General features: G+C 42.0%; 1 protein-coding gene across 1 annotated transcript in view; it reads right to left on the bottom strand.

Annotated features, from left to right (window-relative positions):
• Positions 1–9,064: 9,064 nt before the first annotated feature.
• CACHD1 (cache domain containing 1) overlaps positions 9,065–22,558 on the bottom strand; it is a 58,685-nt gene continuing 45,191 nt past the window's right edge. The window contains exons 16-27 of the mRNA XM_010179313.1: positions 19,586–19,708; positions 17,376–17,475; positions 17,142–17,258; positions 15,977–16,137; positions 15,516–15,602; positions 15,149–15,265; positions 13,726–13,877; positions 13,179–13,340; positions 12,247–12,328; positions 11,873–11,982; positions 11,193–11,294; positions 9,065–9,303 (exon numbers count right to left, since the gene is read on the bottom strand). Coding sequence (XP_010177615.1) covers positions 9,065–9,303; positions 11,193–11,294; positions 11,873–11,982; positions 12,247–12,328; positions 13,179–13,340; positions 13,726–13,877; positions 15,149–15,265; positions 15,516–15,602; positions 15,977–16,137; positions 17,142–17,258; positions 17,376–17,475; positions 19,586–19,708 — 1,552 coding nt within the window. The remainder of the gene's footprint in view (positions 9,304–11,192; positions 11,295–11,872; positions 11,983–12,246; positions 12,329–13,178; positions 13,341–13,725; positions 13,878–15,148; positions 15,266–15,515; positions 15,603–15,976; positions 16,138–17,141; positions 17,259–17,375; positions 17,476–19,585; positions 19,709–22,558) is intronic.

The raw sequence follows: 22,558 nt of genomic DNA, 5'->3' as shown, positions 1-22,558 counted from the left end.
CCTCCTTTGAGCCTCCACACACACACATCAAATTTGACAAGTTAACCTTCTGCTTTCAGGAATTCTCCCATTTTACCACACAATTTCTGCCACAAGTACCAAACCCTGGGCTAGTAGCACAGGTTTGCACCCTACGTGCTGATTTTGCCAGTGCTTCTTCAGGTCAGCAATTACTGCTCTCAGCTGTGCTCTCTGTGTCTGCCAACTACCTTGTAAGGGCGAAAATAAACTGTGTAAGCCTGGGAGAGCTGGCATAGGTGAGGAACTTTCTCATAAGCTTCTGTGCATCTGCAGGAGTAGGAAATGCCTTCAGGAAGATGCTGAGATGGTGCAACTCAGAACGAAATGCAAGTGGGAACAGTCACCACCCAGCTGTACCCAGGAGAGGAGGAGGAGAGTGAGCCAACACATGTATGTATTTTCCTTAAAGAATTTCATCTTGCTGATTACAGACCATCCTTCCATATGCAGACCTTGTGTGCGTATGTTTTTATGAAAATACTGTTACTCACTTTGCTTTGAAAACAAAGCCCTGCACATTTATGCTTTGCACTATAAACAGTCTTTAATTTTCTAATGCACTTCCATTATGTTTCAAAATTGCTGCAAAAGCAAAAAGCACTTTCTAAGGACAGCAGAAATTTATAGTGATCTGCAAGTGTAACTTTGGCTGCATTGCTGGCTTGATGCTATTATACAGATAAGCCACTTTGCTGTAATTCAATTTAGCTCAGTAAATTCCTTGTTAATGAAGAGTAATATACCCATCCGCAGCAGTTGCTTTTGTAGTTCTTCTAAGCTGAGGATTAATTTACCCATGCTTCTGCAGCTTTGAAGAAATACAAGCCATAGATGTTTTTTCATTTTTATGGGCTAAGTGTTAAAAGAGAATTGTGTCACAAACCTTTTTGAATTAAAGATGCACTCAGGCATAAATGTCCATGTTCAGAAGTACAAACAAGTTCAGATCTGTGCTGATAAAACAGAAGCCAAGATTAAGAACAACTGCAGGATCTCAAAGACTCATCTAACGTTCGCAGGTATACAAGATACTAGGAATGTATCTGTGAGTGATTGCTTATATGAAAGAGAAATCCAAATGATTTTCTAAAACCTGAACCAATGTGATGGGTGTGTTTCCTTCAAGGACGGTGTGGACTCCATCAGTTGCCGTAAAGTCCAAGCTTCCATAAAAATCCCTGATCGCCAGCACCACTTTATGTGAACAAAGTGTAAACGATACCATTCTCATCAATCTCCATTACATACACTGTTTCAAGCTCTAGCTGCTCCTTGTGTTTTATAGTCTTTTAGTCAAGACTGTTGATTAGTTCAGTGAAGATCATCTAGGTGCTCAGTCAACATTTATTTCACAAATGCAAATTGCCTCCAAAATATACCAGAGGTGCCAAAAGAAGTCCCTTTCACCATTTTTCTAACACATTTCAATACGTTCAGCATTCTCAGTGTATTCTGTAGTGCAGGAACCGTGGAGATCCTTAAGAAACAAAGGAATTTTCGTATCGAATTACCAACCTAGAACAGCAGTGAGCAACTGATACCTTCAGTATTCTGATGAAGCAAAAACTTCATAACCCCTCTCTGCCTCTACCACATGGTCTCAGGCTTCACTTGATTTGCAGGGTTACAATTCACTAATTAACCATTAGAATAATTCAGCATGTCTGGAGTGTAATTTTGTTGAGACGGGTATTGTGGCATTGTAAGTCCTCCCAACTAACTGACTGCTAAGCTCATTTTGACACCAGAGATATTTTGCGTAATGTTTCATTCTCCAAGCACTTAGGAATTGTAGTAAGACAGGATCAGACTTCAGGCCCATCAAATCACATCCCAGCAGTGCTCGTCTTGTCGATGAGATACCAGATGGGCAACAGATTGCTTCAGAGACAACAGCCACATGCTTCATTCGGAGTTGCATTGCCAATAAACAGTTATTTTCACTTTGCTCATGCTCCTTTGCAGGAGCCGTAGATTCACTGGATTATATCAGGTAGTGCAGTGTGTGACCAAAAATGGGATATTTCTTTAATCCTGAAACGTTCTTCCATATAGGCACAAAAACACTTCAAGTGGCATTGCTTGCAGCTGAACATTTTCATTTTAAGTGCAACCTAATAGCTATTAAACTTGGTGTAACACTGCTCCTCAGTGTGTTAGGAATGACGGATTATCTCAGTAACAGCCTGGGGAGCAACTTCTCCTCAGTTTCCATTCTGTAACACAGTGGTCTGCAAATAAACACCAAAAAGATAAAAGAGGGAAGAGCTATAACTTACAAAGTGAGTAACTCTTCTGAGGAAGTCATTACACTGAAACGTAATGTAATGGTCTATTTTGGGAATCGTGGACTTTGCAGTAGAATTTATAACCTTTCTTGCCTAATGCACATCATTAGCAAACCCATGGGAAGGCTATATTTAAAGACAACAAAAAAGGAGTAAATTTCCAAACAAACCACCACAAAACACATCCAAGTTCATGAATAATAACTGAGAACAAAAGAAAATCAGATCAAACAACTACTGTAAGTACACTCCTCTTCAATAAAGGCCAATATATTCACAGGGGAACCTAAGCAGGTCATTCCCATAAAACAATGCCCTCCCTGCTTTAAATCACCATTCTTCCCTCCACAGGCTTTATTTCTCCTCATTTGGAGTCAACTTCAAATTTAGTAATAACTTACTGGCAGAAAGTACATTAAAGTATTAAAAAAAAATAATAGTATTCCTTGGGTTTCTGGCAAAAGCAGGTACAACCCCACATTCCTACACAGAGCATTTTTATTGGTTAACGTGTTTAATGTGCTGCAGATCATCATTTCAAATCATTCTGTCTCAAATTTTCTGTAAGAACCTCTTTTCTAGGAACTGGAAAGTGATGTTGATAGTTCACAGGAAATTGTAGAATCATGGAACATCAAAAAATAGTGAAATAATAATACTCAAAGCATTCACAGGGGTAAATCGGAACATCTCCATGACTATCTCATTTACAGCCCCTACACATCTGCCTAATTATAAACTGAGGAAAATCTTGGACGTGAATAACCTAATAGTACATCCTGGGAGTGAACAGGCTTCTTCCTAGCAATTTGTTTTGCTAAGATAAACCAGTCAGTGGTTTATCCCTACCAGGAAAGGTTGGAATTTGAAACAGTCCCACGATATTTTGTCCTTAAAAACGCTGTAACTTGTTAAATACGGAAAACTGGCACAAAGGCTGTAATGCAAGCTAAACTTTCCCAATGTGTTCTTAAAAAATTAAGAGGCTTTAAAATGTCTTGCTGTTCAGTTGTAAGGTTTCCATAGAAACTGTCATGCAACATGACTTTTTGCTATAAACATGCTTACTGAAGTGTCTGATTTCTACACGTTCATTCTGTTTTCACGAGGAGCAAAAACACCCCATCTCCTTCCCGTTACCCAGCTCCTCAGGCTGAGGGTCCAGCAGTACCACATTTTGCCTTGTTTATAGAGATTTCCTTGATTAAGCTGCAGTGGAAATAGACACATTTATAGGGATTATTATTATTTTGCAGGAATTAGATAATCTAGTTTAATAATTCAACCTTTAATCTCTTCCAATTGCATGTGATTTGCATACATTGTGCCAAGAAAATTGATATGGGAGCAATTCAATTGTTGACGTGTCAGAAAGTTGGAAAACTGAAAATAAGTGCACTAAAACTATTTCAGCAAGATCCCAGTTTCCTGCAGTTATCAGTGCCAACCCATCTCAGAGCGTCTGTCCCATTCCACTACCTCTAGGTGCAGTGGAAGAATTTTAAAACTAGAAAAATCCATTAGTGGTGACCAAACTGGAAATATTTGGATACCTAATCCAAGACTGGCTCATTGCTCCAGCAGGTGAGACAGTGCCTGGGTTTGAAGAGAAGCTGCCAGTTTTGTAAGAACTTTGTCCTGGTGTGGCACCACCTCTTTCTGCACAATTTTTCATGTAGATACTCTGCTTGTAAGAAGTGCTGCTGGGACAGTCTCAGAGTCTCCCTTTATCCATGCTGTGCTCACACCCTCACCTTTCATTGCCAAGTTTCCTGCCCTATGCTTTTTGGACAAGCTTCCCTTCCTTGCTATCAGTGTTTTTGCTCCATTAGTGGCAAAACCAGTGGAGAGCACTTGTTGAGGCAGTGCTCCAAGAAGCTGATGTTCTTGCCAGTGTCAGCTATAAAAATTTTAAATAAAACAGAACAAACAATTGTTACTGCTGGCCCAGCTTCTGAGGGCAGTACCATCTACTACTCCTGCTGATGAAACCAGCCCAGGGATAACAACAGTATTTTTTTTCCCCACAGAATTTAGATGAGGCCACTTTGATTCAGCTGTGAGCTGAAGGTGACACTTCCAGCTCTCATACATGCTCCACCCCTGCCACCAAATCCCTGCTGCTCTTCTGCTCAGGTCATCGCTATTGCTAACAGGTACTGACCATCACTTCCTGATGGGCAGAAAATTGCTTTGTATTACGACAAAAGTAGTTTAAAGGAGTAGATTTTATTATTTGAAACTTTTTTACTGCAGATATTTATCTTAACACATTATTAGATCAACTGATTATTGAAAAATCTCACTGGAAGTTTGCAGGGGAGAGGTAGAAGTGATTACACCTTTGCTGGAATGCAGCGGGCAAGCAGTAAGTGCATGCTCCAGTGCAGGCTGGCATGCAGTGAGTAAATCACTTTGGAAACTCCTGCTTACACACAGCTGTAGATACACTCCAAATTTCTGCCAATTCGGGCTCCTTTAGGTTCCCAGGCAGAGGATCTGCCTACCCCAACCTCTAAAAGCACAACCCAAAGTACGCGCTATAAATTGTGCAGAAGCAGGGGAGCATCAGGCTCTCCTCTGGAGATGAAACCGGCACTGGCAAATGCTCTGGTTATGTCTGGCACCCACTAACGAGGCAGGGGCTGGAGGACTTTACTCTTGGACTGGAGTGACTAAATTCCACTGTAGCCTTGGCTTCGGAAACACGAGCCCTTCTGGGCCAAGGTCCTTGCGTGACTCAGTTCAGAGCACATAAAGTAGAGAAAATAATTACCTCTCATCACGCAGAAGCACTGCAAATAAGTAATACATAACACTTTATGGCACTTGGATTACTTTTTCCTAGTTAGGGTCGGTGGCAAAGCAGTGATTGTACAGCAAAACAACCCAACAGTTACCAAGTTAACTGCTGTAGGAATTAATATTCCAAACATCACTGAAAGCCTAGCGCAGGCTCCTTTGAAAATCCTGGGATTTTCTTCTAAAAACAAATGAAATGGGTAACTAAGAGCTATGAGCACTGCAAATTATCTTTGCACTTGCATGCAGCCTTTTGGATTACCTGCACTCTCTTAACTTGCTCCAGGATTTCTGCATCCTATTTTTCCCCCTTTTCCATATTTGCTGCCAGCATACTACCAGAGTTTGTACTCTGACAAATCTACTTTCCATCCTCATCCCCATTTCTGGGTCACTTTACAGAATAAAGCCTTTGAAAGCCAGAAACCTCCTTTTGACCAGTTATAGTCACAACTCCTGCCGTACAAGTGAACCTCTCCTGAATTCTCATCTATCTTCTCTCTCATTGCCAAGGGCAAGGGTAAAGATTACATTTAATGGCTTAAGTGGCCTTATAAAATGTTCATGGGCAAATTGTAATGTCCTCTTCTTTCCAAATCACATTTTTTTATCAGGGCAATAATGCAAACAAATAAAAAGAGTCTCAATTCATTTTCAAGCAGTATATTCTGAACATGTAAACAGCTTCTCTCTCTGGGCAGGCCAGCTGGGTTACTTGGGTGGAAGATGGGCTTGTTAGATACAGGAAAATCAATGCACTTCACAGTGCTCAGATCCTGAAAGCATTAAGCCAATTTAACGTTAGTGACTACAAAGGCAACACTCAATTTTTATTTCAAAAGAACTTGTTCTGGAAGAAGAAAAGAAAACCTACAGGAAATTAATACAACTAAGTTTCAAAAATTAAACAGGTGGAAAATGAATCGCCATAAAATCATAACAGTTACAGGTGAGGACACAGGGTCCAAGTTTGAGGCAGGCAGCAAACTGCTCGTTTTATGGTCTTGCTCCTCCATCAACAGAGTAAAATAATAATGGGGAGGGAAGGCCATGGCAGCAACACAGGCAATAAAAATGGAAGAGCCATCATGCAGCTTCTTAGAAACCTCAATTACATCCACATCCCCTCCTGTATTCATCAGGTTTTGTTTTAAATGAACAGGAGTATCTCTACCAGCATTACATTTGTTCTTGCTGTCAGCTGTGATTTGAAGCTGTGATTTGGCACACCTTGAGATCGGTGTTTTTACCTTAATTATTCCTTAACAACAGGAGCTTTGGATCTTCTCACTCCTTCAAGTTGTCCAAACTCTATGGATCAAGAACAGTTTGTATGTCCTGGAACAAAAGCGATGAAGCAGCAGTGAGGTGCAGCTATACAGAAGCTTTTAAAGGTAAAAGCAAGGGGCTTTAATAGCTGTATATATAATATACTTACATGTATTTCTGGCAGGGCTGCAAAAGAGAACACAGCAAGCAGTTTCTGCTTGGCATGTAATTTTAAGAACAATAAAATCTCTCCACTGAAACAGTATTGCAGTCAAGAAAGTCATTACTATCATTTCATTTCACAATGTATGTGCTTATTCATATTACTTGGATACATTTTGAACAAAACTTTTTTCTCCCACTATAAAAAAGTAGTACAGAACATGCCAGTGTGGGTTAATAAATGCATACCTACAACCTGTGTTTAACACTGCTGTTTAATTAGAGCTGGGCTTAATGACTTGCTTCTCACTACAGATGTGCTACATGGCCTTAACTTCAAATCTGATTTACCTCTGAATTTTAGTGAGTTCTATAGGACCAGGAAATCAATGAAGTATCTTGATGTTCTGCACATTGTTACTAAAACTTACATATAGTGGAAATTTCTACACTGAAAGCTGTTTTTCCTTCATGCTTAAAACTTCTGCTTCTTGGCTGGGTGCGCTGCTCTTTGATCTAGCAGTAATAATGCATTTTCTTCTGATGGCAAACCTGACAAAACAGCCAGTTTGTCCATTACCCAATAACCAACAATTTTGGATTCAAAATTAGAAATTCTAGCAAGGTGGGTCTACAGATTGACACACAAACCGTTACAGGGCATCAGATTCAGACGTTTGAGAACATAAAGATGTGCTTAAATGGTTTCTACAGCTGTCTGCTCAGCAAAAAACCACAACCCAGTCCTACATAAACACAGCAGAACGGCAAATCCAGTGCAACCGAGTTTTCAGTAGCGCATAAGAAAAAACTCAAATGATTGGCTTTGGTGAGTCTATGCAGTGGCTGACCACTTCCAGAAATGGTCATGTCCCATATAGTGACCAACAGGCTAAAAAAAAACCCCAAACCTCTAAAATATATGTCAATACTATCATTTATATGTAAAGTTTAATTGTTTCAAGTTTGTTTATAAAAACAGGAGGAATCTGACTGAATGTTATAGTACTTATTCATACAGAAAATTAAAGGAAATTGAGACAAAATAATTCCAATCTAGGCAGTTATCCACAGAGCTATATTTTATATACAGTTTATTTCACTAGAGATTTTAATTTTATACATAGTATAAAGGGGTATCCTGATATCACACACATAGTTATTTTACCGTACTGTTTAAGAACCAATCTTTTACATAATACAGTATTAAGTACCATATTAATTAAAACAAGTGATTTTTAAAAAAAAACCCTACATATAAATGGATGTTTATCATATGCACAGTGCAAGAATGTTTTTATAATATTGTAATCACAAAATGTGAACCTAAAATACAACACTGTGATTTAAAACTAATTCATAATTATGATGCTCTGTGTTGTAGACAGATTAATTAATCTTTGTTTGCATTACCAAGCAATGTTAAATTCCAGACAAACAGCAGCAGCTTCAAATCATCATTTCAGAGAGATACCTTCCACAGTAACCCAAGTTTTAAAAAACACTGGTTTATCCCTACTTCTGGTCTTGACAGTGTCCTAAGGAAACAGAAGAATGGCACAGATTTCATTTGGAATTATCTGGTAACTAATACTAAATAAATTCTTGATTACTTCCACAGAGGAAATCTTTAAGGATGATCAAAGAGGTAAAGACGGAGAGGTTTATGGGCAGAATTCTCAGAATTTTAGTAACGGAGTACAGGGTGTCTCCTCTGCAAATAGGAAGAAAATACTGTAAAAGAAATCAGGTTGTAATATTTACAGAAAACAATTGTGGAAAAGAAAGCACTCATAATGTAAACATGTCAGAAACGACTTCTTCATTTTCCCTTTTGCAGAGTGGGGCAGTGGATGAATATCAGCTAATAGGAAACAGATGTCTTCCTTGGAAGAACCACTTCACCATCACAGAATAGACGTGGTAGCTGTTGAGCATTGCTAACGTGTTTTCTCCCCTCCCTCCCCCCGAAGTTTCCAGTTCAATAAATAGTAGAAAAATAATCCTTTACTTAAAAATCTTGAGATGCATTGTCCCAGGTTCCATGCAGCACTTGTCGGAGCAGTGAACTTTCTACACGCAAAAGAAACTGCAGAGAAACCAGCAGCCTTCCCCCCCCGCCCGGATCTGGCACTTCTTGAGTCTTCAGTTGCACAGATTTCTGCTCTTCCAGTTAAGGAAACCAAATCAGCTCTGGCTCTTTTAAGCTCACTCTCTCCTCTTGGCTCTGCATAGCAAAGCTTCCACAAGCTTCAGCTGCTGTATAAACTCGTGTCCCTGTTTCTGGAGGTCTAACGTGCCTCCTGCTCCACTTTATTCAATGTTATGGCAGGTCCATTCATCAAGCACATTTCCCTTCCATTTCAGAGCCAGCCTTACATTTCTAAAAATGTAAAGGTTTTATGCCCAACAGTTTACACAGGAAATGAGTTAAATCATCCCTGATGAAGACCAGAGAAGGCAAGCTGCCTGTCGCTGCATGGATCATTGTTCGCAAGTCGGGTGTCTTTTGTGGCTGTCCATTAACACTCTGCGTCCACAGTGTGTACCGTGACAGCAGCCTGTAAGTGGTGGCTGTGGTGAAGAGTTGGGTGGTGCAACCGGTAGTGGTGAAACTTGTGACTCAGGAGGGCAGCTGTCTGGGGTGGTGTGTCCAGGTCTAAGTCTTCATCGTGGTTTCCAACGTCGACGCCAGCCGACAACGGGTCGTTATTGCAAGGAGGGTTTTCACTGTCTTCCTGAGGACTCATGGTGCTGTAGCCTAGAAAAAAAAGCAGCAAGTTGAAGAATTAAAAGCAAGACTAAAAGGTCTATATTCCCAGGTGCGGACTGCTGCACCCTTCAAGGAATCAGACACAATCAGTGCTTTATAGAGAATAAATCAAGTGATTTTCTTTACTTAATAGAAAAAGAAAAAAAAAACAAACCAAACAAAACCATCCTCTCCTGTAAGTTCATAATGGATCCCTTTCCCTGTCACTGTCTTTGTTTATAAACTTTGGGGACTTACGGTCTGTACCGCCCCAAACGGTAAAAAAACCATCATGCATTCAACAGTTTGTTATGATAGAATTGCTGGAATTTACAGACAGACAAGAAATAGGTGGGATGCACTACCATCTCCTCCATTCCTATCAAACTGCAGCTTCCCCAGATGTTGTATCTGGAAGCAGCAGTACAAACAAAACCACCTCAGTAATTCTAAATGCAAAAACACAAACAAAATTTAAAGGGAAAAAGATCTTGCTTTAATTAGAAAAATAATCCTCAGAAAACTTTGGCTAAGAGCTGAAAACCCACTTGTGCTTCTGAGCATCTTGGTCAGGTTTTCAGATCAAGACACCTAAAAGAAGTGTGTTAAAAATATCAGGCTGAGTACCCAAAGCTGGTTCTTATTTCCCATGGTCTGAGTCATGGTTTGGAGCTGGCAGAGAGGAACTGGGGGAGAAAAAGGACTGGGCAGCCCTTTGAAGAAGATGGAATTACAGGAACTAAATATAGAAGGACACATTTCAGAAACAGGGAGACAGTTACCCTGCTAACCCTGACATGTCGACTGCAAAGATGGGAAGGATTTGCTAAGACTACAAGAAATGGAGCAAAAGAAGCATTAGTCTAACAAATCTGCCTCGGCACAGGTAATCTGGCCCCAAATCCAGGGTAATTCCTTCCTGGGCAAGATTGGACATCTGTTCATCCACCTTCCAAGGCTTTGGCCTTCAGCTTTCCTGCCCCTCAGCAATTCCATTAGTGCAGCCACCGTCTGAATAATTGAACAGGTCTGCTGTAACATAGCCAGCCACCACAACATGCAGCTCGAGCCGACATCTGCGGCAGACTGCCTTGTCTAACCCTCCTCTTAATTTATATTAAACCTCCTCATGAGTCAACAGCATGACACCCTTCTAACAGCTCTCCAGATTTAAGATTACTTAGTCTCAGGGTCTGAGAGATGTGTCAAACTTCCTTGAACCTACACAGGTTGTGTGCAGCAAGCACACGTGGCTGAATACGCTTCGTTGCTATACACATACACAGTAGATGTTATTTGCTTAAAGGTGATGTAAGATGTCCTCAGCAGTGATGGTATGGACTAAATGTGCAACAGAAAGGCTATGGAGGCACCTGACTCACTGGTCTCTAAATTCATGCTTACTTCACCCCAGCAAGTGTCCAGCACAAGTTCCTAGAATTTTATGAAAGATGTGCAGGTCATGTCAAAGAGCAGAGCAGTGGGGATGCTGACCTCATTGCAGGGGATTTCCTTTCTCTCAGTGAGCAGGAGAGGTCCATTATCTCAACTGCACATCAGATGGTTAGGGTTGGTGGTGGAAAAAGAGCGTGGTAAATGTAGCACCATTCTGTCGCTCTGAATTCAGGTCACCCAGTGAAGCTGGCAGAATCCAAAATCAGACAGGGGGAGCAGGGCATTTAGCTGCTGCTGTCCTACGCTCTGACAAAACCAGCTTCCTCGCTGACAGCATCACTGGCTGAAGCCTGCCAAAATGTCTTAACTCTGAAGCAACAAGGAGCAAAGGTTTTTGGTTTGGTTTAGTTTTGGCAGCCTTATCTGCAACGTGCCAGACAACCAAAGGAAACCCAGTAACCACCATTGTTAACCTGGGCCTGGGCAGTGATTCAGGGTCTTACCGTGGTCGCTCTCCGTTCCCGATCGCCCCCAGTACCGCCGCCTGCGTTCGGGGCTGTGGGCATGCCGCTCTATTACTGCTGCTATGAACCGAGTGTTGCTAACTGGGAGAGAGAAAGAAACAGAACTGGTTTTAGAGAAAGTGCTTTTACTGAATTAAATCAGTGGGACAAATTGGGCATGGGAGAATAGGCTTTCTGCAAACTAATTATTCTCAAATGCTACTTCTTTTAAGACAACTGTCAAGTAACAGAAGAGTAGGAGTAAAAAAATGGTGTTTAAATGTGGAACAGATCAAGATCCATTCAAACTCACTCACCTCATCTACTTGGATTAATACAAATTACAGAATTACTGTGCCAATGCTAAAGAACCTGTGGCGACACTGAAAGCCAACTCAAACAAATGAAAAAGGACTTGAAGAAGCAGTAGATGCAAGCTAGGACACTCAGATATGCTTATTTTTCTGTCTTCAAGTGTGGACAGTTTCAAATCTTGGGTGTTGTTTTAGATGCGTTTTAGTGAGTGCCCAGAGGATCTGGTGTGACTCTGGAGCTCTCCCAGAGTTCAGGTGTACCAGCTCATCTTGCAGTACAGCAGTATCATGTGTAACACGCCGCTTTTACTGAACGGTGAAGAAGTGCAAGCATCTCAAGTCAATGCAAATCAGATTTACTGCCACATTTGGTGAATGTACGTGCCAGACTTGGCCTCTCCTTTCCAGGACTGAGCAAAGGTAGGTGTTTCCCATACCCTGTACTATCACAGTTGCAATTTTTCAGGTGATCAGAGCTATTTCTGGCAGTGGTCATGATGGGGAGGTGTGTGTAAGGAGCAAACCTCCTCCACACATAATTGAGATTCATCATTTAAAAGTAAAAAATGTCATTTTTCAGCATGAGACTAAAGGAAGTTACAGTTTACGTTAAAACCTTGTTCTGTTATTTTCTACTGCTAATCAGCATAGGATTGCCTCACGTACTTTTAATTCTAGCATATTAAGAAAACCAATAGCTCATTTAATCTATGATTTTTTACAGCAAAGTGATTGGGTACTTACTGATTCCTCTGTCTTCGTGGCTGTCATCGTCTCTCTCGTCCCTATCATTTTCCAGGTTCGACATACGCACTGACATTTCTACACACCATTACAAACAGAAAAATGCAACTGTTAAGAGAAAAATTATGGATCATCTTACTAACGGCTGTCGCCCTGGGAATACAGTGGAAGCACTTTGTGTTATGGTGTGAAAAGGTGCAGTCTGAGCTTGTTGGGGTCTTTTTTCAAGACAGATGGGAGACACTAGGAGAATGATGCATCCTGTACCCTTGACAGGAACAGGCTTTCAAGTTTTGAAGATAGCGAAAAGATTCAAATAGACCTGAGGTATAATCAAACTTAGCCCTGATCACACTTCTCGCCTCTTTATCTTTTTCCCAGTATCCTTTCTCCCAAACACAGTTTTGTCTCTCAGACTTCAGTGACTTTACCTATGTTTAAATATTCCATGAACATCCCATGGACCAGAAGCAGGGGCACAAGTGAAAAAAAGACGTCTCAAACAGCAAGGGTGTGAAAACTAATACTCCCAAAACTGTAATAGTCCCAAACGCACCACTCTTGTGCAGAAATAAATGTATGCAATCAGTGCACTATGACAAGGTCCAGAAAGCTGTGAAGCTGGGCTTACCTATTTAGCTCTAGAAAAAGCATAACTTCAGCTTTCTAACAAGAAATGTTATGGGTTTTGGACGGACTTTCCTTGAGCAGCAGCAGGTCTGGCTGCACCCAGGAGAGGGCAGCAATACACAGGCACCCTGGCTGAGACCTGAGTTCTTTAAGGGTTGGCAAAAGGGAAATCAAACGGGGTGAAGCATTGAAACAAAACCAATGAAAGAGGTTTTGGAAGGGTTTTTTTGCTTGGTTTTGTGGTTGGTTGGTTTTTATTCCCACCCTACTGTTTCTCTGTCAAGAGTTATCAGCTCACCCTGGGCAGCCAAAGGTGACATGTGCTGGTGACTCCTGCGATGGATCTGGTGGCGATATGCGTACACAGCCAGGACAAGCACCATAATGCAACCCATAATGCCTCCAGCCACTGGGCCGACTGGTGCGCTTTTGATCATGTTCAGAGTGATTACTTCATCTCCTAAATCAAAAGAGACAAAACAGAGGGCAGAAAGAAACATAAATGCTCTGCAGGAAGGCGTAAATCGACATCTCTGAAGGTTAGAGAAGGTCTTCAAAGCTTTCTAGGTGTTTAACTGCACACACACAGGACAGCACACTTCAATGAAATTCAGAGAGGTTACATCTTAAAGACAGGAACATATAGCTACACATCAACATTTTCCAAAATGTGTACCCACAACAGGCCTGATGCTACTTCTTTCCTGCTTGATGCACTATTTTATACTAATTCACCACTAGCATAAGAGCTAATCGTGTTACCTGAAGCATGCTCTAACATGGAAAGTGCACGTTCCTGAATACAGACAGTTAAAAGCAGCATCTGTGCAGAAAGGCAGAGTTACCTATAGCTCCCAAGTCATCCACGTAGGGGCTTTTGGCTCCCACGATGCCACCGAAGCATTCCTTCTGAGGGGCACAATACGACTTATCCAGATGGGTCTTCCCATCGCTGTCCACCATACACCACTCGCAGTCCAGCACACCAAAGCAATCTCTAAAAATTAAAAATTAAAGACAACCATAATTACTTCCAAGTTCAACACTTCCCTTCTGGCATAGCTCAGCCTATTTTAGAATCGTGAGACAGAGGGAGGCGGACAAAATAATCTGTAAGCCCTCACATATGTAGCATTTGGCCACAGAAAACTTCTCATTAAAGTGCTAAAGCCCCACAAGGGAGGTTATACGGGGAAGCTGCATCTTCAGCAAGCATCTGCTAAGTTTGTTTGCTTTGGTCTTTTCCTCCATCGCTTGGCCTGAGCAAAAGGAGAACTTCCTACTTGTACCTCCTCCAAGAAGCCATTTCTCAGCATGGTGAAGTCTGACTACAGGCCCACCCTTTTCCTGCAACCCTTTGGAAGATGGAAGAAAGGATGTGGAGAGTCTGGCCAGAGCATGCTATGTTCTTGCAGTCCCAGTTCCCTGGAAACAGCTTGTAACCAGCAAAAAATAAATAAGCCCTCAAGCTTCTCTACATAATGCCAGGAGCAGAGTAGAGAAGCAGGAAATGAGAAGCTGACAGGCAGCTACCACCTCTGATGTGCTCCAAAATCACCCCATGAAAGTTCTGTCTGCTTTCTGCAAACACTTCAGCCCACACATTTCCAAAGGCAGAGAAACGCAGCAGCACTACGCATTTTGCTAAAAGGAAGAATTCAATGTCTTTTCAACAGCAAATCTTCTGCTTGCACAACCTTCAGTTCTCAGAGTCACAAAGTGTGATGGGAAAGCCGTTTGTTTGCTATTAATGGTGGTGTGTGATTCAGACGGGAATACTGAGGTCTCCTGTTTCTGCACTGCAGCATCATTGGTGTGTGCTATAAGATCTCATTCTGGCATTGTTGCCTGAAATTGAAAATAACTCCCAAAACACACAAAGTATGTTTAGAGAGGAGACATTGGCTTACTCTGTGCAAGGTGGAAGATTTCCACAAACACCTACTGGGATTCTTCACTGGTTATTTATATAAAAAAGCTGCAAAGTCCCACCTAACTAATACAATTATCCCACCTAGCTATATATATTCATTTTGTTGAACAAATAAAATCTGCTGCACTCGCATGATTTAATGTGCTGAGCAAGCAAAGCCTTATACACCTGTGTGGGGGTCTCAGAGGGTCTCTGGTGGCTGTTCGGGGAAGAATACCCCTACTTATTTTTATCTCTCTTTTTTTTTTTCTTTAAACCATGTAAGGAAGACCTATTTTCACTTAATTATTTCGAGAACACACAATATTTTTTGAGGACAGAGAACGCCACTTTACCCGCTCTCCGTTCTCTGATTGCACTGAGTGTTAATGCACTGTGGGAGAGCATCCTGTAGGCTCGGATCGATTGCTGTGAAAGTCATTGGCTCCTGATGAACTTCACAACTCGGATTCCTATAGTGGGAAAATAGGAAAGTAAATTAAAAATACTTTATGAAAAGTAAAGCCTTGTATCATAAAAGCAGTCAAAGCACAATCAATGGAAAATACTGGTTTTAGTTACTACATATCATCTGTTTAATTATGTGGGAAAAATACAGGTGGCACAGGATGGAATAAACAGTAAGGTAGCATGAACAAACAATTAATTTTGGTAATTAACTTCTGTCACACGCTGTTGCCATTGGAGGAGGTTGGTTCTCACCTGCTTTCGGCGTTGGTGAGGTTCCCGGTACATTCATTTACCTCCAGAGGGCACTCACAGGGACACTCACATTCGTTCTGCTCCATCCTTCAGGGGCAGAAAACATACACCAAAAAAAAGCATCAGACATCGCAACCTGATTTTAACCCTGAGTGCAGCTGCAAAACTGCCCTAAGAAACTGCATCAGTCATGGTTTTTAATGGTTATCCACCTAAACACATCAAGAACAACCTACTCTGTGTTTCAATATGTTGACAACATGGCAAAGGATTAGAGGTACGCCGAGTCCCCATGTCCCATACAAACAGCATAGAAAGGAACTATTTTGTTTTCACATCAGTTTGGCACCACATGTTTTCATTTAGGTTATAAAATAATTGTATTTTTACTGAATTCAAATTAAGGAAGGGGAAAAAATAAATGGCTGGAGCAGCCTGTTCATTTGCACTCTGCTGCTGACCTGTGGCAGTTGAGGCACAGCCTGTCCACCATGCTGCAGGCGCAGAAGGCCAAGGAATCGCAGGTCTCATTGACGATGCCCACGAAGGCGTTGGTGCCTGGGATTCTCGTCAGCCTGTACTTGGAGCAGTGGCTGCCGTGCACGAGGTTTGTCAGATCCCCCTTGGAAAAAACAAGCAGCGTTACTGGTGTAGCAAGAAACCTGGGGTTTTTTAGGGAGTTGAAGACTCCTGCACTGTACAGCTGGGATCTATTTGGTAGGTAGACTCATTCCTGATTCCTATTTGCACTATCCACAGTTTCTGCTCCGTCCTTACAATTTCCTTCCCAGTAACACACTTTCTGGTTCGCATTTCAAGTGTGAGAAAAATATTTAAGCCTACCTGACATAAATCAACGTATTCTGACATAACTTTTAAGTCTTTTTGACACTCATTTCCCACCCTCTCCTCCCAGTAATAATTGAAAAGTATTATTTAAAGAGCAGCTTCTCCCACAGAGCTTAACATCTTTTGAATAATTCTGCAGTGATCTTGCAGGCGTGGATCTACGGCACTGCAAACTGAATTTATGGTGCAGCGAGAGATGACAGCCCCTGGCTTAGACCTCTCGGCACAAGAGGAAGCTCACGGGTGACCCGCGGAGACCGCAGAACATTCACATCTCCGAAGACTGCAGTTTGATAAATACTGCTCATGCCAGTTGCATCAGTGAAGGCATTTATTCAGTCACCTAGCTAGAAGAGAAGTTATTAGAGATCTTTACTACCCATGTCACATGAGAACTTGACACTGATCATGGTTGGAAGCCAGAGGTCAGGAGAGGATCCAAAGCAAAAAATCCCAGCTACTGCTGCAAACTCCTCACCCAACAACCGAGAACTTATTTTCACGATGCTGAAATGAGACTTTGCAGACATCAACCACAGCTGGCCTGTGAACACATTCCTAATCCCTTGTATGTCAACTGACTCCTCGTGCGAGCAGTCTGTGCAGTCCAGATCAGTGATTTTGTGTTTGGAGAGGGCAACCGGAGATGAATCCACGCAGAAGATTGGCTTCCAGCCTCATCTGCTGATCCTGGCAAGGGTTTGCCTTTCCACCAAAAGAAACCCAACCCAACCAAAGTACATTCAAAAGCAAAATAAAACAGAAAAACACACTCACCACTAAGCTGGTATTAAATTTATAAAACCGCTGAACTGTTCTGTCACTGAAGCTGTTGCAGAGGTTTTTCTTGACGAAGTTTGGGTGGTTCAGAATGTCGTTTGCTACCAAAGGCTCCTAAGTGAAAAAACAGAGGATTTTATGCCTTTGAAATCCGACACAAACATCAGCTTTCTCTACAGTACTTACCACCTCAGAAATCAGAAAAGAAAGGAATAAACCAAGGAGGCAGACCTTGTGCGTGATGTGCTGCTGCTCCACGGGTGCGTGTCCTTTGGGATCGATGAGGGTCGGGTGTGCCACGAGGTACCCTCTGTCCTCCATGATGAAGCACCTGCCCAGAACACACAAAGCACCTCCTTTGTTAGACCTCCTTGGGCTTCAGAGAAACATGGTGAAATAAAACATGATACAGCTAGAGGAAGATTTTTTTTAAAAGCTTCCATTCATTCAAGTAACAGGGCCATTATGCAAATTCACTTGAAGATGTCTCTGAAGAATATATGGGGTATTTCCCTCAAGCTTTTAAAGCTGTTACTGGTACAGCCAGCCTGGACTACACAGAATTTGAAACTGGAACCGATTAGAAACAGAAAGGAAAATAGATCAGTGCCTCGTCTGGTCTGATTGGGAAAGATCCAGAAATAAATTAAGCATAATGAACTTGGAAAGCCTTAACAGTGTATTAATCTACTATGTTACTAATTAAACAGAGATTTCACACCCTTCCTTAATGACCTCCTGCCTTAGAATTCAATTTTAACGGGGAGATAAATCACTCCTGTCTCATCCTCAGCCTCCCAACCTCTCCTCTCTCTTTCCAGCTCTTCCCATCAGTTTCCCGTGTGATCTCCAGGAAACGATGTGGTATCCGTGCCCCTATCTAGAAACCAGTGCTGCAAGGTTTTAATCCGTCATGTTTTCGGCATCTCCCGTTTCCATAGCCGCAGACAGCCGCGCTGGGGAAGGCGGAGGAGGGAGTGGCACCAGGGACGGTGCAGCCTGTGCCAAAATCAAGAGAATCAGTGGCCGCAGAAGGAAGACGGGAGGAGGTTAATGCGGCCGCTCAATGCTCCCGAAGAGCCCAGCGGGGTTGCAGCCACGTCCCCCGGCGCAGCGGGGCTTTGGCTGGGCCCCGCAGCTGCCCCGGCCTCCTGCCTGCGGACAATTCGGGAGGCTTTAAAGTCTGCGATTCCCATGGCAGGCTGCTGTGTAAAGCTCTACCTATGGCAGCTCGCGGAGGGAGACAGCAGATGTAATTTAAAGCTTTAGGTATACAAAGGAGTCGTGAAACCTTTTAGTTAGATTTCTTTTTTTTTCACTGCTTCAAACTGTTTGGGTTTTGCATTAGAAACTCACACAGTGAAGCTGCATTTTCTTTTTTTTTCTGAGAGATGCTACAGGAAACAGGACTAGGCTTGGGATTACCCCAGAATGACTGCTGAGAGAAAAAGCTCAGTAGGGATACATTAAAAAACCCAAATGCCTGCCAGATAGTTGGGACAGCTGCCTGTTAGTACCTGTGGGCATTTACACAGAGGCTAGCAGCATTATATCTGGTTTCTACGTTAAATGGTCAAAGTAAGCATTTAACAATCTGCTTGAAATTCCTTATTTAGGGAATGTAGAAACAGAATAAAGCATCTGAACCCAGTGATTATTAACAGGTTTTAACCAGGGGGGAGATGCCAAACCAGAAATCCTGATTTATTTCTTTTTATACACCATAAAATAAATTTAAAAATACCCAAACCAAACCAGAAAGGATGACAGAAAACCACTTCCCTTCCCAAATTTAAGCTTTAAAAATAAAGAAAGAACAATGCCCAAACCATGTTATCAAGTTACTCCAGATCCAAACCAGAGTCTACCCCTGCCTCCTCCACGTGATTTTTCAGAAAAGAGTAAAGAGGAACAATCAAGATACACATAGGTCTAAATAAAATCAGATACTCCAGATGAAATCAGACTTCTGACTAGGACCGTGCTATGCTTTCTGAGAAAAAAATGTAACAAAAGTATATTTTAATAATCCTAGCTAAAATAACTAGAGATAATATATCATTATTACATGCTCACAGTAACTAAATAGGCAAAATGAAAGCAAACAGAAGAGACTGGGATGTGTGTTCATTTATTAAAGAATGGGGTTTTGCCCAGGATTTCAATGAACTCTAAATATAACCAAAAAAATAATCAGTTCTCTTCCATTTTGGTATTCCTGCAGATTGTTTCCTTAGCTGATGACAGCCTCATCTTGAGTAACAAAAAAGCCCACATCGTCTTTATGAGAAGAGCAAGCACAACTTTTAGTGGAAATCAGAGAGCACACATTGAAAGTAACAAAATCCTCGAATAAGTTAAGTTGGAAAGTACCTCTGGGTCATCTGGTTAAAGGGAAATGAAAGGCTCCAGATCTGCATTGCCAGGAAGGAACATTTTACCTTATTTTGTTTCCTCCGTCTTGGTTGCACACTGGCAGCAGGTCCATGAGCACTTTGTAGAAGTATCGGAGGGTGAAGTCAATGCCCATTACCGCCACCGAATGTCCTGAAGACATCTGTGCACTGCAGAGAGGAGGAAAAAACAGAAAAAGGCTTTGATGGCTGTGTTAATAATTTATATTTTAATTACTCAGTTCCCTACTTGCAAAGGGGATTGGATTCCCTGGCATAGAAATGAGCAGCTCAGATCCACAGTCCAGCAAGGACTGGATCGCTGGACCTGACCCTTCTCCCCACGGCCTGCTCTCCCTTGACCCTTACATACACCCCTACCACCTATTCTAATTTAACATAAATTAGGATTTTAAACTCCCCACCCACACAAATGAATGCAAGACGCAGCTCCTGCATTTCTAGGACCCGAATCTCCACCGCCTCGGGGGGGTTACATTCTGCACCACTCCTCTTTGCTCAGCCCACAGCACTAGGACCTGAATATGAAGCTGCCATAGACATTTTGTATTTAAAATGTAGGAGTGATTATGAATTTCAGCAAGAAAAAAAAAGCTGGCCAAGGTGGCAGTGAGGTGTTGGTTAATGACACTGTGTTAAATGCTTTAAATCACACCCTGCTAATGCCAGCTGGAATTAAACAGGAGGAATTCAAGTTGACCTGATGCTGCCTCCCGCTGCCTATGGAGCGCCAGGTGACATTTAAAGCCATTTCACTTCACAAATGTTCTGATTCACTTCCTTTTCCCAGTATTGGGCAACCATCAAATAAACGTTTAGGGAAAGGGCAGAAGCTGGAGGCTCTGTGGATGCTCTGCTGGGAATTGCAGTATTTCGCCCGTACTAAAAATGCGCTTGTGTTCCTATTTTTACACCGGGTTGGGAATGTGCACGGTTGCCTTAGCAACCGATATATCAAAGAGCAACAGGCCGGTCTCAGACTGATGTATGGAAGTGCATTTTCTTACAGCTCCACAAAGGTAAACAAGTGCTACTTTCGCTTAGTCGTATCGTTTTTGCTAATAGTGGAAAAGAATATTTATTAGGGTGGGTTATAAGAATGGTTCTATGATGTGGTGCTGTGCAGTAGCCCGAGGCTGGACCAAATGTCAAGGGAATCCCTGTCACTCCTCCATTTCTAACACCCAAATTCTCCAAGTTTGCTTCCTGCAGCATTGGGATGGCACGGCTGGACCAAGTCGCCTCTCATCCCAATGATCGGCTCAGCCTCAAATCGCAGGGCACGCTATTTTGCAGCTACCTAGTCCTTACATTATGACAAGGAAGACACCTTTGACTTGCTACTTTTTAAAATTTACTTGTCTAAAGAATTTTATCTCTGAAGATAGGAATAAAAACACACAGAAAAAGAAGATACCGAATGGCACAGCTGGACTATACAAAGTAGGTGCTGCTGGCAACTCCCGATCCACAGAAAACCCACTCTGATTACTGGACTGAAGTTTGTTTGCTTTTAAAGAGGTGCAGTAAATATGTAGTCAAATCTAATTTTTAGATTTATAAATACAGACTCTAAAAACCTGCATTTAATTTGCTTTTCACATTATCTATTTCATGGAGAAAGAATGGGAAAAAGGATGGCAGTGAAGCAGCACAGATACATTTAACTGTGCGTGACAAGGCATCAAGCTATGAAGTTACTGCTCTGTCCTAATAGACAGAAAGCTATTAGGGATGCTGTAAATGTTTTAGCTTCCTTTTTAAGCATTAAATCCTTCTGGTTTGCTAATGCAAGCTCTATTAAATAACTTCTTGCATGAAACTTCTACTCCCAGTCTTTACAAAAGAAACAAGATATACATGAAATGGTGATGAGAGAGAAGTGCCTGTTCCAAATAAACTGATGTTATTTAGACTCACACAAAGCGAGGGAGCCTCTCCACTCTGCTGATTCCTCCCCCACTCCTCTATGGTTTTTTTTTTCCTAACTAAGACCTCTTTGGGGATTATAACTGCATGTGAGTTTAAGCTTTAGAGGTCATATTTACCCAGGAATCACACTCACATCTGCCAAACTTTGTTTAACTGTTCTTTAATCATGTTCTAATAACCCATGCGAGCTTTAAGTTCTTAAAGCTAACTGAACCATCCCTTGCTAGCTAAGAATCAGGATTTTGATTAATTGCACTTCTCTTCTTACAGAAGTGCTCATTTCCCTTAAGTAAATTCCTCTGTGAGAAGCACCATGCAGGCGTTGGGTCTGATAATACTCCTGTCAAAAAAGACAGGCAGATGTCCTGTGGTGGGAAATCCCAGACAAAGCTGAAATGTCTCTGAGAAGAGCAGCAAAGCAGTGTCCCAGGCTCTGCGGCTTTGTGATTTACCAGCGCAACTTTAGAAGTCACCTTTGTACTGGAGGGCTATTGGAGCATGCGCAGAAGTCGCAGGCTCAGTGAACGCCTTGGAAGAGGCTCCGTGTGAACACCAAAATGAGTAATTGCTTTTTCTGAAACTTGGGAGAGCTTATGAAAGAGAGGTTTAGTCCATATTCTGTAAATTACCTCCTTGAAATATCCTACATCTAAAACCAAACATTGGCCTTAGGCCAGGGGGAGCTGAAACACAAAAAGTCTGGTCCTGGAGGAAAGGGGTCATTCCAGGACTGACAAAGCGTTCACTGAGACACTGACTGCATCCTCCTGGTGCCAATATTAACACATAGCTGAGATGGTCCTTTAGTTTTGATCCTAAAGGTGTAGGCTGCTGTCTCCACTCTGATTTCTTTTCTGCAAACCTGTACAGGCAGTTGAGGGTTTACAGGCTTCTCCTCAAGTTCGGCTTCCTTCTGAAAGCCCCTGTCCAGAAGTGCAGAATTCAAACAGCCCAGGTGAGGAGCTCCTCCCATTTCTGGAGCATGGACAGCTCTTTAATTAAAACCATCTTGTGGACTGACCTCTATTTGCATTTACACAGATCTGCTTTCACCTCTTATTTCCTTCC

This window comes from Mesitornis unicolor, unplaced genomic scaffold (assembly GCF_000695765.1).
Source record: "Mesitornis unicolor isolate BGI_N332 unplaced genomic scaffold, ASM69576v1 scaffold44642, whole genome shotgun sequence".
NCBI classification, from domain to species: domain Eukaryota; kingdom Metazoa; phylum Chordata; class Aves; order Mesitornithiformes; family Mesitornithidae; genus Mesitornis; species Mesitornis unicolor.
The sequence above is the reverse complement of the archived record's forward strand: the minus strand, read 5'-3'. Positions and strand labels throughout refer to the sequence as shown.